General features: G+C 44.8%; 1 protein-coding gene across 1 annotated transcript; it reads right to left on the reverse strand.

Moving 5' to 3' along the window:
- Positions 1–4,000: 4,000 nt before the first annotated feature.
- Positions 4,001–17,920, reverse strand: LOC142584918 (BEN domain-containing protein 5-like). The gene is made up of 4 exons (XM_075695266.1): positions 17,547–17,920; positions 16,153–16,239; positions 9,828–10,041; positions 4,001–4,197 (listed from the first exon to the last, which is right to left on the reverse strand). Exons 2-4 carry the CDS (start codon positions 16,192–16,194, stop codon positions 4,022–4,024), a joined length of 432 nt encoding a protein of 143 aa, XP_075551381.1. The 5' UTR covers positions 16,195–16,239; positions 17,547–17,920; the 3' UTR covers positions 4,001–4,021.
- Positions 17,921–18,161: the final 241 nt, after the last annotated feature.

Below are 18,161 nucleotides of genomic sequence, written 5' to 3' on the forward strand. Positions count from 1 at the left end.
CATGCAGTTGGAAGGTACCCTGCATCCCAAATGGTGTTGAAAAGTGTGAGTAGTGTATCCTGCGTGTCATTGTGTAAGCGTTTGAGCATTTCATACATGATTCTATCAGATCCTGGTGCGGAGCTGTTGCATGCGCTCAAGGCAGATCTCAATTCCGCAATACAAAAAGGACGGTTGTACGGCTCATTCTCTCGACCTTTTCTTGTTAATGGCTTACGTTCTTCTGTTTGTTTGTATTTGAGAAAGGATTGTGTATAATTTGTTTGACTTGACACGCTCTCAAAATATTCTCCAAGTGAGTCTGCCTGGTCTTGCAGTGTATCGCCCTGTGTGTTTACCAGGGGGAGCGAATGTGTTTCCCGCCCTCTAATCCTATTAACTCTGTTCCAGGCTTTGGCCTCATCCCTAAACGAGTTAATACTCGATAAAAACTTGTGCCAGCTTTCTCTTCTGGCCTGTCGGCGGGTTCGCCTGCCTTGGGATTTCACTTGCTTAAAGTTGACTAGATTCTCTGCAGTGGGAGAAGCGCGTAGCAACCCCCACGCTTTGTTTTGTTTCTTACGAGCGATCCTGCAGTCTTCGTTCCACCACGGGACCCGCCGTTTACATGCCAAGCCATTTACTTCTGATACGCATTTAGATGCAATATCTATAATTAAGGCTGTAAGATACTGCACAGCAGCATCAATTCCTAAACAAGACATGTCATTCCATGAGATATTAGTTAAGTTTCGGAACTTCTCCCAGTCGGCTGTATCGATCTTCCACCTAGGAGCCTGTGGTAGACATTCTTTTTCTTTATGTGTTTTTAGCAGTATGGGGAAGTGGTCGCTTCCGTAAGGATTCTTGGTGACTTCCCATTGGAGTTCAGACAGTATACAAGGGGAAACTAGGCTGAGGTCAATTGAAGAAAATGTTCTGTTTGCGAGAGAATAATATGTGGGTGTCTTCTTATTCAGCAGACACGCACCGGACGAAAAAAGAAATTGTTCAACGAGGCGACCTCGCGCATCGATACGAGAGTCTCCCCACAGGCTGCTGTGCGCATTGAGATCGCCAAGAACAACATAGGGTTCTGGCAATTGATCGATCAAGGACTGAAATTCATGTTTGTTTAGTTGGTAATGCGGGGGTATGTAAAGCGAGCAAATGGTGATGAGTTTGTTTAGTAGGACAGCTCGAACCGCCACTGCTTCAAGGGGCGTTTGTAGCTGTAAAGGTTGGCACGCTATATTTATATGAGTGACTATGGCAACACCGCCCGATGATGCGACGGCATCATCGCGATCTTTGCGAAAAGTTAGATACTGTCGAAGAAAGTTTGTGTGTTTGTTTTTTAAATGTGTTTCCTGTAAACACAGCACTTTTGGATTGTGTTTTTGTATAAGTTCCTGCACATCATCAAGGTTTCTGAGAAGACCTCTGACGTTCCATTGAATTATTTGTGTATCCATATTGGGAGTTAATATGTGCTGTGTGTACAGAAACAGAAGTAGTGATTATGGAAATTACAGTGATTAAATTACAGAGCCCTTTCGAGGCCCTGTAACGGGAGTTTTGCTCTTTCTGGAGCGTACGAGGGAGCCTCGCCGCTCCTTAGGCGCTTGGCGCGCCGTGGGGATAGGTGTTGTGTCCATTGCCTCTTGTGAGGCGCCGGACACGTGCTCCTGCGAGCGAGAAGTTATCAGAGAGAGTCCCGCCTTGGAGGGCAAGACCGCTGCGCCCACCAGCCCGGAGGTCGTTGGGGCTCCCTGGGGGATTTGGCTGCGCCGGCCGTTGCCAGCGCTGGAAGGGACCTGGGAGGTTGAGGCAGCCTCGGCTGCGCCCACCTTCGGGATCGATGGTCCCCTCTCCACGGTTGACGGAGCAGCGCTAGCTGCAACCGCCGCAGGGGCAGACGGCGTAACTGCCGACTCACTGCTTGTGGGTCGGACAGCCGCCGGAGGCCGTTGTGACGCTGCCCCCTGACGCGCCACTTCGGCAAAGCTTTTCTTGGGCAGGTATGAAACCCGCCTGCGTGCCTCTTTGAAAGTGATATTTTCCTTGACTTTAATTGTAACAATTTCCTTTTCTTTCTTCCAGGATGGGCACGACCGCGAGTACGCGGCGTGCTCCCCATCGCAGTTTACACAGCGGAGAGGGTTCTCACAGGTTTCAGTGGTGTGTTCTTTGGCACTGCATTTAGCACAAGTTTGGCGGCCTCGGCAGCTCTGCGAGCTGTGGCCGAAGCGCTGGCATTTGAAACATCGGAGTGGATTAGGCACGTAAGGCCTGACACGGAGCTTTATGTACCCGGCCTCGATTGATTCGGGCAGGACACTTGAATTGAAAGTGAGAATTAGGTGTTTGGTTGCAATTTCTTTACCATCGCGCCGTATCTTTATTCTTTTCACATTAACAACATTTTGCTCATTGAAGCCCTCTAGGAGCTCTGCCTCTGTCAGCTGAAGCAGGTCATCATCTGAGACAACGCCGCGTGTAGTGTTCATAGTGCGGTGTGGAGTCACTGTCACTTGAAAGTCACCAAAAGACACTAGATTAGGTAGCTTTTCGTATTGTTTCAGGTCACGGAGCTCCAAAAGGAGATCTCCACTTGCCATCCTTGATGCCTTGTAACCTGGACCAAGAGCCTCAGTTAAAGACTTAGAAACTAGAAATGGGGAGATTGTGCGTACTTGTTTATCTGGCATTTCTGAATGAACGACGTGAAATCGTGGGAAGTTGGGTCTTTGTCGTCCAAAAAACTGAAATACATCTTCGGTGCGCCCTCTTTTCTGAGGGCGATCAGGAAGCGGAGGGAAAGAGGTTGCCATAAAGGGATTGAATTTTCGGCAATAACGCCAACCACCCACCGTGGAGCCCTACAAGGGGACGCTACAGGGACTGTAAAAAGCCGGTCCTGTATGCGCCAGCTGTACGTTATCACTATAACCAAATATGAGATAACCTAGGTTGGCTATTCACACAAGGTTAACCCTTGCTGCCTGGAAAATTGGAAGTGAGCGGAAGCTAGGAGAAGACAGGAAAGATGGAAAGTGAGGGAAAGACGAAGGTTGGAGGGAGAGTGAGAGACAGGAAAAGGCAACTACCGATTTCCCCCGGGTGGGTCAGTCCGGGGGTGCCGTCTACGTGAAGCGGAGGCCAAAGAGGCGTGTTGCCTCCGCCGGGGGGCCTTAAAGGTCCGAACACCCGGCATCGGCTCAACCTCCAGGATCCCCCTTTCCCCGGACACGGCTAAGCCGCGCACGGCTACACGCGGGAGGGTCCAACCCTCGTGTGCTCGGGTACGTGGTGTCGCAACACACCAAACGCCTGCTTACGCAGACGCCCCTGCGGGGGTTAGCAGCGTTCGGACTCTGCTTGTGTGTTTGTTTTCGACTACACTCTCGATATTTGCAATGTAGCGCTATATCACTGCTCTGAGAGCGACACGCTGACAGGGTCTTTTCACAAGACGGCTTTTGTTTATGGCTCCATTAGACGTCACCCAAGTTCCCGTATAGACTGGAGCACTTAACAAATCATCCCTATTGAAAATTTGCCCGATGCTGGGCATAGTGGAATCCATCATCCATCATCATGGTGGATTATGGTAGTGGGTGGCATGCTGGGTGACGGGTGGCATGCTGGGTGACGGGTGGCATGGTGGGTGCTGGGTGACATGGTGGGTGACGGGTGGCACGGTGGGTGCTGGGCGGCATGGTGGTTGCTGGGCACGGCGGGTGCTGGGCAGCATGGTGGTTGCTGGGCACAGTGGGTGCTGGGCGGCACGGTGGGTGATGGGTGGCACGGTGGGCACTGGGTTGGATATCATCGTGGGCGCAGCACGTCAAAGGCAAGTTGTGTGATGAATTGAAGGAGCAGCCATTGCCATTCGGAAGCTCATGACGGGTTATCTTTATGTGATGTTGAGTCTTGTGAAGTGTACAGTCTGTATATACATGTTGCCAAGATGCGGCTATTTTCATGCCATAACAAATCAATATGTAAAGCACCATACTACGTAGCATATCATCACACTTTATTGAAAAAGCATCACTGGACTTGTACTGTATTTACTTTTCCACTCGCTTGCTCTGGCGTCCTGCTTGTGTAAAAGAGAGCTCCAAAGGTGCTTTCGCAGGGAAGCAAGGTGGTTCTCCGGATGTGGTGCAGGTGGCATCATTGGATGGTCACTTATGTATTTCGCCAGGCAGTCTAAAAGGAGAGTGCAATAAATATATAAGTAAATTGTTTTTCCAATGATTTCTAGCAATAAGTGAATGAAGGAAATCTGCTCTAATCACTTCAAAAAAAGTTTAAGATAACAAAATGCAGCAAATGTCACACACAAACATGCTACCCAGGACGCAAGCCAGCACAGGTTTATTTGCAGTGAGTATGCATACACCATGCATCACATTGTTTTGCAGATTTACATGGAATTTTTGTATGTTTTTTGCCAAAGCCACGCCTCTTCTCATCTGGAGGTTGGCTTAACTGCAAAATTTAGACACATGGGAGCTGTACTCAAAGCCTTATGGGGTGGATATTTGGCTTCTGATTTTGCATAATTTGTCTGCTCTTCAACCACCCAAATTCCTGTCAAATTCAGAGAGCCACAATTTGGCTACACTGTCTCTAACGCATGCAGGGGAGATGCAAGGTGCAAGCTGTCTGATTTGTCCATTCTATCATTTGTTAGCTTTACTTGTTGCTCGTGCAGTTGGTGAGGAAGTCGTAACTTTAGCATTTGCCATACAGGCATAAAAGATTTCATGTAAAAGCTGTATAATGGCTGGCTTGCAAGCTTTATTTAGCTGCAAATGATGGCAACTAATGTTTTAAAGTGAAGCTTTTTTTGCCTCTTCTCCCAACATTACGGGCGCTGCAGCTGCTATGGTCTTGTCATGCCTGCCGTTGGATTTCTTGCAACATTACTAGATGGCGCTCACCTCTGCACATCCTGACCGGCGCTGCTGCCCCAGCATTTCACCGTTAGTGTGTATTGCACGTGCTGTGCTGGTTTTAATTTCTATGCGAGAAAAATGCAGCTGCTGGGCTGTGATAGTGTAAACATTAGAATCGTCCTTAGTCTGAAGAGAGCGCTTTGAGCTGGAATCTCAACAGTGTGTTCGCCATGTATGTAGAAGGAGCCCATTAACACGCGCCAGCAAGGCGTGCACTCGACGTCGAGGACACCCAGACTTGAAAGAAGTGTCACAGAGAACAGGAGCGTCTTCGCTACGCAGTGAAATGTAGTGCAGACCGCGAATTTATGTATACATTGTATACATACAATTACAATAGCTAATTGAAGTATGCACAGCCTCATAATTCAATTAAAGTTTAATATTTCTGCCATGATGCGGTGCGCCATGTGAGGCAATGACAACGCTCCATTCCTTCTCAGAGATTATGAACAATGACTCGCAACAACGCCTCAAGCAAACACATCTCCCTGTGTGTTCTGTGGGCTATGCAGACAAACAGAAGTGGTGCATGCAAGGTAATGCTTAACTTCAACTCGCCACTTTCGTATTGGACTAAACACTGAAAAAATTACAAACTTGCCACTAACATCACCGTTAATTATTGTCAATCAAAGCAAACAATGTGTGCTTCGTGTACATCGATTCTCACAGTGCATGGGATCTGCCATTTTTTTTCTACTTTTCAATCTCCATATTGCTACTTTGCTAAGGTAACCTACATCTTCAATGTAAAAAAAGCCCAAAGAAGCATCTTAACGTAATACAGAGCAATCTTTCATGCTCGTCTGTTTAAAAAAAACATATTTATGTAGGAAATGAAATCTTCGGCAGAGTGTTGATGCGACTACAAGAGTACCTGGTACTTTGATCCATAAAACAATTGAATCTTGGCAGAAGAATGCCAGTTACAGCCACACTATACATTCCTTTCTAATCCAGGCTGGCGGAAAGCGCTGGAATTCCGCATGATGCCCAGCACCTTGCTTTTCTTGGCACCGACAAGAGGCATGAAAATTTTAGGATGCTTTGCGTAGAACAAGATCAGCTATGCAGATCAGAGCGTACATGCGACTAATGTTCGAGGTGCTTTCTTTGTGTAGCAGTTCTTTCCTCATTCTTATGCTTAAATAAAATGAGATCACTGAAAGTATGCCGAAAGTGCTGATAGGCCATGTCTTACAAACTTCAATAATCAGAACATCTAAAATCAAGAAAGCGGCTGACAGATGGAATAGCACACAGTGGTATGAAGGTTATAAACATGGATGAGGTGCCTCAGAAAGGCTGACCAACTTTTGAGCTATCTTCGTCAAAAGTGGCCTGGTCAGCCTTGCCATGTTAGTTTTAAAGGACTAGTAGGGTGACATCACGTGCAGTTGTTGTCAGTGGCAGCTGGTTGTAAAGGGAGAGACTTTAAGGAGAATGAGCGCTGTCGTCTGACGTCTGTAAGCATGGTTCCTAAGACGAGGGCACAAGACCGTGAGAATAGGAAGGCGGCGAGAAAAGAAACAAAAGAAAAGGAGAAAAAAAGAGATGCCAAGAGGCAAAAAAAGAAAGACAAGAAAAAGAAGGGCATGGGAGCGTGTTAAGGAAGTGAGGGGTTAGGGAGCATTCAGGAGTGTCATTGGCGGCATCTTTCTGCCGTTTTAGAAGAACTGGTCAGGCGGTCAGTGTGCGAGTAACAAAAAAGACCCCAAAAGATATCAGTTGAAAGAATGACTTGAGTAGCGTAGCAGCAACGCGTCGGGTAATGTTGAAGAAATTAAGATGGCGACAAGGAGTCTGGGATGCAATGTATGTGGTAGCTGGCAGGCAGAGGCATGGTGTTTTAGGGATGTCAGCCTCAGTAGCTCAACGCAGGTGTCGTCACAGTGGTATATAGAGCTGGTGATACCCTGTGTGACTGATGCACAGAAAAACGTATCCTGGCATCTGGGATTTTGGATTGTGGTGGTGAGGGTGTTCAAAAAATATGATAGAAAACAGACAAAAGGGGGGAACTGAAAGTGGAATAACAAATAGGAGGGTTACATGAGCAAAAGCGGGCGGAGGCAGGTGTACATGGGAAAAGGGGTCATACAGTTGATATAAACATTAAAACACGAAAGAATATATTAAATTGAGTAGTAAGCAGGTAAAAATTAGAAACGGTGGAATAGGTGAGGTTAAGAATTAAGTTTAGCTGGTGGCACAATGTGTTTTGCGCCTTGGTTGATGACATGAGGCTTTCCGATTTAAGTTACAGCTTTAAAGTTTTTAAAGATTCTAAGTTGCTGTGTTAAATTGATTCCCATTGGATGTAGGCATTTAAACTTGTGTATGAGGTATGATTCCAGATATTTCCTCTAGCGAGGTGAGCGGAAATTTGTAGTCTATAGAGCCTTGCTTTGTCACATATGACATGTTCATTGAAGTGGCTGGCCACTCCTTTAGGTAAATTGTTTTGTATCTGCGCGGTGACCGTTCAGTCTTTTATGATTTTTTTGTCCTGTCTCACCTATGTATTATTTGCTACAAGTGGCACATTCTAGACAGTAGACTACATTGCTTGATGTGCAGATGAAACTCGAAGTTACGTTGTTTGAGTAATTTGATGCTGTACTTAATACTGTAGTAGTAGATTAAATATGTTTGCATGTAGAGCGCCCGGGCGGCCACAGGGACTGGTTCCTAACTTTGTTGTTGTTTTTAGTTTGGCACATACAAGAATATCCTTAATATTATAGTGTTGCATCTCAAGACTACTCTGGGCAGGGCGGGAAAAATCTTGTTTCTGGTTGCTGGTGAGAATTGGGTAGTATTTATTGAGGATGTTGTTCATGTTTGGGAGTGTGAGAATTTAGTAGTAAGAAGAGGCGCTGTTCTTGTGATCCTAGGGTGGGGCTTGAGCACGTCGGCTCAGTCAAGTTTGGTTGCATCGGTGCAGGCTTTCTGAAGGGCACTCTTTGGGTGGTTCCCGTTTGATAGGGTTTCTTTAGGGTGATCAAGTCTATCTATGTAGTCTTGGTTTTCAACACACATGTGACGTAGCCATGTGCTTGGCCTTTAAAGATGCCTTCTTTGCAATGTGGCTTGATGGTGGCTTGTATATTCTAGGTACTGTTGTTTGTCAAAAGGTTTCCATACAGCATTGTCATTAGTGTCCCAGTGTCAATGTATATTGTTTAGTCCAGAAAGTTTATGCGCTCCACTGAAGATTTTGATGCGAATTTTATTGTTGGCTGAAAAGAATTTAGAAATCCTACATATTTATCTAGGCTGTCTTGACCATGTCACCATATTATGAATATGTCGTCTATGTATCGTAGGTATGTGTGGGGCCTGTCAGTGCAGCGCAATAGGAAGTCTGTAGAATCCCCATAAATATGTTCGCATAAATATGTTTTCCCATGTGCATCTGCTTCCGCCCGCTTTTGCTCATGCCACCCTCTTATTTGTTATTCCAGTTTCAGTTCGCCCCCATATTTGTCTGTTCTTTATTCTATTTTTTCGAAACACCCTCACCAACATATTCCAAAATCCCAGGCGCCAGGATACCTTCTTCGGAGCCTCAGCCACACAGGGTATTGCCACTTCTGCATACCGCTGTGACGACACCTACGTTGAGCTACTGGGACTAACGTCCCTAGAAAGACCGTGCCGCTGCCTTCCAGCTACCCTATGCACTGCATTCCAGACTCCTTGCTGCCATCTTAACTCCTTCTAAATTATCTGACGCATTGCTGCTATGCTACTCAAGTCATTCTTTCAACTAATGTCTTTTCGGGTTGTTTTTGTTACTCGAGCACTGACCGCCTCACCGGCTCCTTTAAAGCCACAAGAACATGCTGCCAAAGACACCCCTGAATGCTCCCTAACCTCTTGCTTCCCTAACACCTTCCTATGCCCTTCTTTTTCTTTTCTTGTTCTTTCTTTCCCTCTTGGTCTCATTTTTTCTCCTTTTCTCCCCGCCTTCCCACTCCCACTATTGTTCCTACGTCTTAGGAATCATGCTTACAGACATCAGGTGACCGCGCTCATTCTCCTTCAAGTCTCTCCCTTTACAACCAGCCACTCCTGACAACTGCATGTGACGTCACTCTACTAACACTTTAAAACCAACATGCCGAGGATGACGAGGCAGCCTTTGAGAAGATAGGTCCTCCTAACGAAACGTTGGCCACCCTTTCCGAGGCACTTTATCCCTGTTTATAACTTTTACATCCCAATAATCAGAATAGTGTTTTGAAATTGCATGGCTGTGAATGCTGCAGATTGTAAAGCAGCACATCAGTTGACCACAGTCAACACTTTGGACGGCAGTAGTTTAAAAAGCTTCTTTTAGACCATACAATTTGCCAAGCTGTGTCGGAACCCAATTTTCTTGAGAAGCATTATTTAAAAAAAGTGAAATGAAAGCTGCAGCGTGAAAAGCTACAATAACGCATGCCAAGTCTACATTAGAAATTTCAAAGACAATGAGGTGCTTAAATGTTCACTTCTGTTAAGACAATGAGCAGCAGGTGAATGCAAGCTATCAAGGTCCTGTCAAAATTAACCGCTCGTGTAGCCACCCGACTTTCTTGATTGTTTTTAATTGAAACTGATTATGGGGGAAACTTTGTGGGCAATTTTCGCCGGAAACCCATATCCCGAAATTATCTTGTGCTGTTTTTCATACCCACAGAGACATTTAAATTGTGTGTCGAGACACAGTGCATATACAGCAGAAGAAAAAGATATAATATATAGGCACTTGCCTCATTCTTGCTTTGGCATTTCTTGTCGCTCTGTATACATCATGTAATGCTAACTCATTCAGATAACTTGTAGATATGCAGTTATGTTTCTCAAATGAGGTGACTGTTGACTTACTCTTCAAAGCAGCCACTTTCTCCGGTGTTGCCGGAAGCTTCCAAGATGCGCGGCACATTGTCCGGCAGGCCTGTCCAGTCAGGCTGCTTTCACCTGCTTGCACTGGTGTCCACAGGTGCCATGCCACCTCTAATGGGTACTTTCCGTCGGAAGCAGACTTGAATATGTAATGCCACTTGTTGAGTGGCATCACAAATCCCACACCAATCTGTACCTGCAATAGATATGAAGTGTTTTTTTCCTGAGCAGTATTCTTAACACTAAAACGCACTTGTATAAAACAATATGATCCGTCAATTTCTGATGCAACTCTATAATTTCCTATTTCTGCCCCTCGAACAAGTTTAAAAAAAACTGGGGTTAAACCCAACCTCACCAAGAAATTCATTTTTGTGTAAAGGATTAAACTAATAAAATTTTCCCATTTTAAGGGCAGCAAACACTCATATTTCGTACAGTCTAACCTTGCAATAATGAAATTAACAGAGAAAGCGAAACAATTGATTCAAATAGGCGCACCGCCATGCAGAGAACAGTGCAAGAACGAGTGACGTCAAGGCCTCCAAGATTGCAGTGTCACACGGAGAACAGTGCAGCACGTTACCTAGAGACCTACGCGCGCCAGTCTCCAAAATCCACCACCATCACACACTACATGGCCTTGTTCTAAAGAACATTGGAGACATGCCTTGAAAGTAAGATTACCCTTGCATGGTTGAAAACAAGTGAATTCCCTTGTGGGCTCTGAAAACCACTCGCACCACTCACTCATCTCAGCAGTTATATTTTCGTCATGACTAAACTGCAGCGACGAATGCGCCAAGTCCCGTCACAACTTCAAACTTCAGAACTCAGTGTGCACGCTCCTTTTACTGCGACCAGGTTTGAAATGTTTGTTGTAACAGTACAGCGCTAGTACAGCGGCAGCGGAATTCTCTCTAGGGACAATTGCACCTTCTACATCTTTTTGTAGGTTTTTGCGCAATATGTGCGTTGCTGTTTTTTGTCATTAAGCCCTTCAGTTGATGTCTAGCGCCCGTTCAGACTGTGTCTCTTTGTGTGTGTGTGTGCCCTTGCACTTGTCATGATGTCCAAGTTCAGCTACCACCAACTAGAACTAACTTTTGCATTATTCAGAAGTACATATTAGCAAGCTTTATAAAAAGCCAAAGGATTAGCACTATGCTGACCGGAAATGAGAAATGGTAAGAATATTCTGGCTGAAAACAACATTTCATGTTTATCAACACTGACGGGCAAGTAATTAAGAAAGTTGGTGTACGTTAATGTTTACCTTTTGAGTGATACAAGGGACAGAAAGAAGACAACAAGACACAAAAGCTACCAATTCAACATTAATTTTGGTGCAAAAATTTAAGATAATATTTATACTGCGTGTGCCCTTGCACTGCACAAGCGATCTTTTAAGACAAAGGGCACAAGTTGCAATACAAATGTACAAAATCATGATAAACAGTACTTGCATAAAAATAGAACAAATAAGCACGGAGTGATCACTATTCCGTGTCATTTAGAGAGTATTCCTCTTTGTAATGCAATCATAATGAGCACTGGCTGACAGATGTCCCTCTTTTTTAAATGGTATGCCTCAGTGATATTGTTGATCAATCGGTTGCCTTAAGTAAACAAAAGAGATGAACAATCTAAATCTGGCGTACATCACCAGTTGTGTCAATGCATTGTCAAGTGGGACGAGCATGCTTGTCCCTTGAGTGAATAATGGTGCTCTCCTGGGCACATGCTTATACAGCGGCCAGTCTGCCCCATGTACAAGACCGTCTATTCTTAGTACGAAGATGGTGCAGAGTGGCCGAACTCCGCGGATTGCCAGCGCGCATTGCATGGCTGTGCAACGGAGCTAAGCGGCGCAGGCGCACAGGGGCTTAGAGGTGGGACTTCATGTCATGTGTCATCCGCTAAAGCATGGCGTGCTCCCGCACTTTAGCAGATGACACGAAGCTCCACATCGCCCCTGCGCCATGCACGCTGGCACTCCGCGGGGCGTGGTCACGCTGAGTCGTGTTCGTGCCAAGAGTTGACGACCCTGTGCATTTGACCAAACACACATGAACAGAGGCATAGAATACACTACTAATGACGGACACAGGACATATTTAGTGGTAATTTATACAAATCTTCTTTGCCTGGACGCCTTTCTCAATGCGCTTGTGGAATGCTATGCACACATATTTCGAGAGAAAAAATAAAGTAGGCAGGTATGCCGCACAGTCCACAAGTGAACTGAGAAAAGTGAGCAGGCAAGCGAGGTACGCTTGGTTAAACATACCACGAAATATGTCTAGTGTGTGTTAGGGGCAGTGTACTGCATTCCAATGTTGGGAAGCTGACAGGCCAGGAACTAAATATGTACCAAAGAAATCACCACATTTTACTGAGAAGACCGGCATGCTCGTCTGACTTGGCCGTGCATTGCCGCGATAGGGCTTTAGGCCAGATTAAATTAGTTTATCTGTTTCCACCCACGGTGAAAAATTGACAAGAGAAATCAGAGAGGCATACCACAAGACGTGTGAGCAAGCCCCCATTATGAATGCATGAAAAAAGGCGTCATTTCTAGATGACAAGGGATAGAAATTAGTCTGACTATTCACCTTTTTTTACGCATATACTGTTTATTGTGATTTTTTGCCTTTGTATTACAACTCACATTTTCCTTCTGAAGGAACTTGTGCACAATATAAGCACACATTCAGTGTTATTTTTATTCCTTCTATCAAAATATTCAGTCATCACTGGTCATGTTGTATGGTCTCCCTTCCTTCACTGTGTAAATTTTGTCCTCAAGTTATATGAACTGACTGGCAAACTCAAAACGACACTACAAATTTCACCTAGAGGATACGGCTGGTTCTCAGAAAATGCACCAATACAGCGACAGGTGTCTGTTGGCACACTGTAGCAATAATGGGTGGAAGCTACCTTTGACATTGCTGCAATACATCAGTTGTCACATGGCTACAACCCTTAAGAAACAACAGAAATGTAAGTGCACAGCAAAAACAAGCAGGTTCATCAACCACAAATTTGACTTCAGCAGCCAGAACATAGACAGTTTCATGTAGCTAAAGCATTAGCTAATATGTGGAAAATACATGCACAAGCACCCTTAGCTTGAGATACCTGCATACCAACATAAAACCATGAGTTGCAGTGCATATGATGCTTGTTCTTGACACTAGTATTTTGTGAAAAATACTTTTTGGATTACGTACCATGCTTTCAATTCATTTGCCCAGTAATCAAAGGCTTTTGACAGCATTACTTTGTACTTGCTAGTTGAAAATATTCTCACGTGAACAGCACCAAGCAGAATAAATAGAAAACTGCCCACTGTGCTAACCAAATATGTGGAGAGACCCAAAGTAATAGAATTATTTCTGGACCGCTGTAGACTTAGAGCTTGTTGGCTGATAGTCACTATTAAAATTACACCACTGCCAAACAGATGTTCTGTGTGGTGCTGTTGAAATCAAGTTCACTTGATGAGCAACATAGCAATAACCAGCAAATGCTTTAGCAATAGCGAGCAGGCAATCTTGCATGTGCAAAACTGCATGCTTATTTAATGATAGTGCATCAATAGACTGAACTATGTACCAACTATGTGGTCTATGCAGTATAGACAAAGTCGAAAACGATGCAACTGGACACAGACTCTGCCACAATGCCTACTTGCATGAATGGGTATAGCTTAAGAAGAATATTAATAAATGTAGAGAAAGAAAGCAAGCTTACTAGAAAACTCTTCACTGCTGTAGTACTTACAGCACAGTGAATACTGGCCTTCATTTACCATTTAAAGAAATTCAAGCTCGTGTCTATTGTTCTGGGAACTTGAGAAATAATTGTGAAAAAATGGAGAAGGTTAGGCTAGTTGACGTTGACACAGCTCCTGCGACATAGTTACGAGCACAAACAAGGCGTACGGAATAAAGGTCGGACTAGCCAAAGCGGTAGACTTCTACTGACAAGCTTTATTCAGAAGAAACATGCAAACAGGCCACCGCATGCTCAGTTAATGTGGAGACAGATGCATAAAAGAATGTGCCACATAGGGGATAACGAAATGCACATAGAAGCTGATAAGCATCCACAAGAAGCCATTACAAAGCATTCACCAGATTTTTCTGAAGACACAACACTTATTTATTAGCTGGTACCAGTGATGGAGTGCTTATGCATTCATCAGTAGCTTTCGAAATGCAAAACACCTCAAACATTTCCCTATATAACTGCCTGGCAAACTGACTGAGCACTTGTGTGCTATGAAAACATGGGGAGCACTTATGGGTACTTTAACAGTGATCAGCCAAGTAGCCAGCGCCTGTGAGAGCATTTACAGCCTTCCGGTACTCCCCAAGCCACTCATTCAGGCACCTGTTTGTTCAATATACCACTTTCCGCAGGGAAGTGCAATGTAGCATACCACCACTACATTTCAGTTAACAAAGCAGGTGACATGCTCTGCATGTACTTTGACGCCCGGCAATGTTTACCAACTTGCATATTCTTGTGAGCATTAGTGGTGCCGAAAATATGCCTACACCAAACTTGTTCGCCACCTTTCTTCTAGGCGGTGGGACACCCTGTGTATGTATGGCAGAGCTGCACGGCTACCACTGGGACATGCGTTACTGCACGTCCAGTGGGCAATGTGGTAGTGCTAATGACTTTCTTGTTGTGCTGGCTTTGCTGTTAAAAACATTGTGGGTGTTTTCGAACAGTGTTCAGTAGGACTCAAGTTCACACATGAGTTGCCAGAAGATGATCACCTGCAATCATTCGATATTCGTATAATTTTAAATCATACTTTCCTTATTATATATACTCTCTTAGGAAAACGAAGCCCTTGCTCGACTACCGTTTGGCATACTCCATGTTAAAGGATGCATAGCTCCTAGCTGCCCGAGAGCTGTTCTGGTTAAATCTTGTGCACCAGGTTTCCTGCAGCGCTCAGCAACAAGCGAGCCATTTATGTAGGGCCGGGTATCTCGATAACACTTTGGTGTCAACTACTGGGAGCCTCATTAAAGAGGTAAAAACAAATCTGGCAGCTGCTCGGTGCAATAACGCACGTGCCAGTGGGTGCCCTGTGGCTGTGCCATCTGTACATGGGGTGTCCCATCACCTAAACAATGTGGCAAACCAGTGCAGTGTAGGTGTTTTCTTCAGCGCCACTAGAGCTCGCAAGAATGTGCAGGTTGGTAAGCAACGCCGAGAATCAGGGTACATGCACTAAGGAGCATGTCACCCACTTTTTTAACTGCAATGTGGAGGTGGTATACAAGATTTCACTTCCCTGTAGAAAGTGCTGTATTGGACAAAAGGGCAGGTTCTTGAATGAGAGGCTTAGGGAGCACCGGAACGCTGTAAACACTCTAGCAGGCACTGCCCATTTGGCTGACCACTGCCGAAGATGTGCTCGTAAATGCTACCTGTGTTTTCAAAACAAGCAAGTGCTCAGACGGTTTGGCAGGCAGTTAGATAAGGAAATATTTGGTGTTTGGCATTTCAAAGGCTGATGATGAATGTGTAAGCACTCCTTCACTGGAACTAACTGATAAAGGAGTGTTTGTTGTACCTTGAGAAGAACCTGCTGAATGCTTTGTAATGGTTTGTTTTGGGCAGTATTGGCTTTGTTGCGCATTTGGTTTCCTCCCATGTGGAACATTTATTTATGCATCTGTCTGCAGATATTTTTGAGCATAAGGTGGGGCCTCATTGCATGTTTTCTGAATAAAGCTTGTAAGTTGAAGTCTAGTGCACTGTCTTGTCCAACTTTTTTCAATTAGTCTTGTTCGTGCAAGTAAACCTCACAATAATTGTAATACCAATGTTAAACAATGGTAACCATGCTGCATGCTTAGACCTGTGACATATTTGGCCCATTACACTTTTAATCCTTACGTGTGCAGAAACTGCACAAGCGTGTAGCCTAAACGAAAAAAAAAGTGGATATAAAAGGTGTAACACAGGAAAGTTTCAAATCAATAAAACAAAATAACAAGAGGTAGATATAATGTGTACTAAGCAAAATAAAATGTAACGTGCAGCCAAGTGATTGATGCAAGAAAAAATAAACCTCAAGACATGTTAGGTCTAGCTTTAAAGTGAACAAGGTAATGTGTACATAATGTCTACAGACACAAATAAGCAGCAAGTTGAATAAAGTTGAGCAGATATTTAGCCTATTTAGTAAGCACTGCTGAGTAATATGTCCATAAACTTATTGACGAATGATACTGAGATCCTACTTTTGCAAACACATACACTTCAGTCATACCTGACCAGACCATCCGATTACACACAGTGCTGCTGCAGCCATAGCTCCTCCCTGACGTGGACACTGTTGTTGGTCACGGCCTTGCCCCTGCAAGATAGGTTCTGTGTTAACTTATAGCAGTGGCACTTTAAAGAAGTCATTGTGAACACATGCAAGGAGCACAGAAAAAGTCACAAAAACAATGTTTGCACCACTGCAGGGTGGGAACAGAGCACAAGGTCAAAGTTACTGATGAATATTGTGATAATAGGGACCTCTTCATGACAATAAAATTTTTAAGACCTACAGCTACAGTACATTACAAACAAATGTTTGTTTACGTAACAATTCATTTTTTTTTCTATCAGTTAAGCAACTTTCCCTTGTCATCTCTAGTTATGTCAAAGTTATGTCAAAACACCTTGTCTCAAAACGTAAGCTGTAGTAGTAGCAAGCCGTAATTGCTTAAATTTTTTTGCCCGAACCCTATGAGGGAGATTTTGTGCGCGACGGCTTTGAGCGAGAAAACGGGCCGTCGCGCGAACATATCGCTCGTTCTTTGTCGCCTGGTTCTGGAAATCTAGAATTCGTCGCTCGTCGCCCAGAAGTGCTATGAGCGAACAGACAATAGCGCGAAGCCGGAATTGTACATCAGTCGAGTACTACCGCTTGTTGCACGGAACAAGCAAACGACTATTTTGATACGTGCAAGGTTAAGAACCTACTGCAAGACTTTAAAGAAATGTTTTACGCTGCTCCTTTGAGTAAAACACCGCAAACTAAATTAATAAAGCACACTTTTGGCGCGTATTTGCTGCCCTCATACCGGCAACACCGGGGAGACGGCTCTCAATGTCGTCGCTCGCATAGGGTACGACTTGTACGGAACGAGCTAGCGCGTCACCCATCTACATCGCGTCTCTGTCGCGCGCAAGACCGCTCGCATGGGGTACGACTTGTAGGGAACGAGCGAGCGCGACAACCATCTACATCGCGTCGCTGTCGCGCGCAAGATCACTTGCATGGTATTTATACTTTTTCCCAATAACTGCTCACAAACCGACAACCGCGTAAACAGACATTATTTTCAACCTCGAAGCATAAGTAAGAGAGGAAACGTCATTGCAGTAAGAATAGGTAAAGAGGCAGATGAGTCTTTATTATCCAACTTTAGCAGAAAAGTGGCAGCTCGCGCAAATGAGGACTGTTGCCGAACCTAATCCCTCTCACCGGAAGGAAGCGCTCACCAAGACTTTCAATTTAGCATTAAGCCAATAAGCTTGCGCAAGCAAATTATGTCAACCAACGCTCAGCAAGCATCGGCACAGTCAATGTCGTCGCGGGAGTTCGATTTCTTACGCTCGCAAGGCACTCTAAGCACACACGAGAAGCAAGCACAGCATGCGTGTACTCACCTTTTAAATGGTACGATGCGGTCGAAAAGCGCCCTCCAAGTTGCCGGAGCTGCAAAGTTATTCCCGCATACATGCAGTTGCGTAGTGGACGACCTGCGGAACGCTAATAATGCGCATCATTTCTTTGCGGCGCCCACCGAACTCTCCAGAACCACCACGGACAAAGGGAACGCACTCGATGGCATGAAAATCGTTGGTCCACGTTTGCCTGGCGCACCACGCATACCGCGAGTTTGCAGCGAGACACAAGCTATCTTCTGGCACTTTTGTGCACGCGAACTATGTCACAATTCATTACAGCAAACGCAAAAACACGATCAAACAAACACATCGTAGCAACTCGTACGACCGACAGCACATGTAAACAAGAGAACAAGATTGGTGGATGGATACTATGAGCAACCACTTTGAAACGGGGTGGTGGGTGGCGCCACCTGTGAAATTGGGAGTTTGGTTGGCCTCCGCTATGACTAAAATAATAACCAGCACACACTCGCTTTGTGCCTTGTTGCGCCCAACTGCATATAGATGTTGCAATACATAAACAACCATCGCACAGTTTATATTATCCGCTATACTTTAGCGCAGAAAGAAATTCTATGACGTGTTTTCGAT

This window comes from Dermacentor variabilis, chromosome 6 (assembly GCF_050947875.1).
Source record: "Dermacentor variabilis isolate Ectoservices chromosome 6, ASM5094787v1, whole genome shotgun sequence".
Lineage (NCBI taxonomy): Eukaryota > Metazoa > Arthropoda > Arachnida > Ixodida > Ixodidae > Dermacentor > Dermacentor variabilis.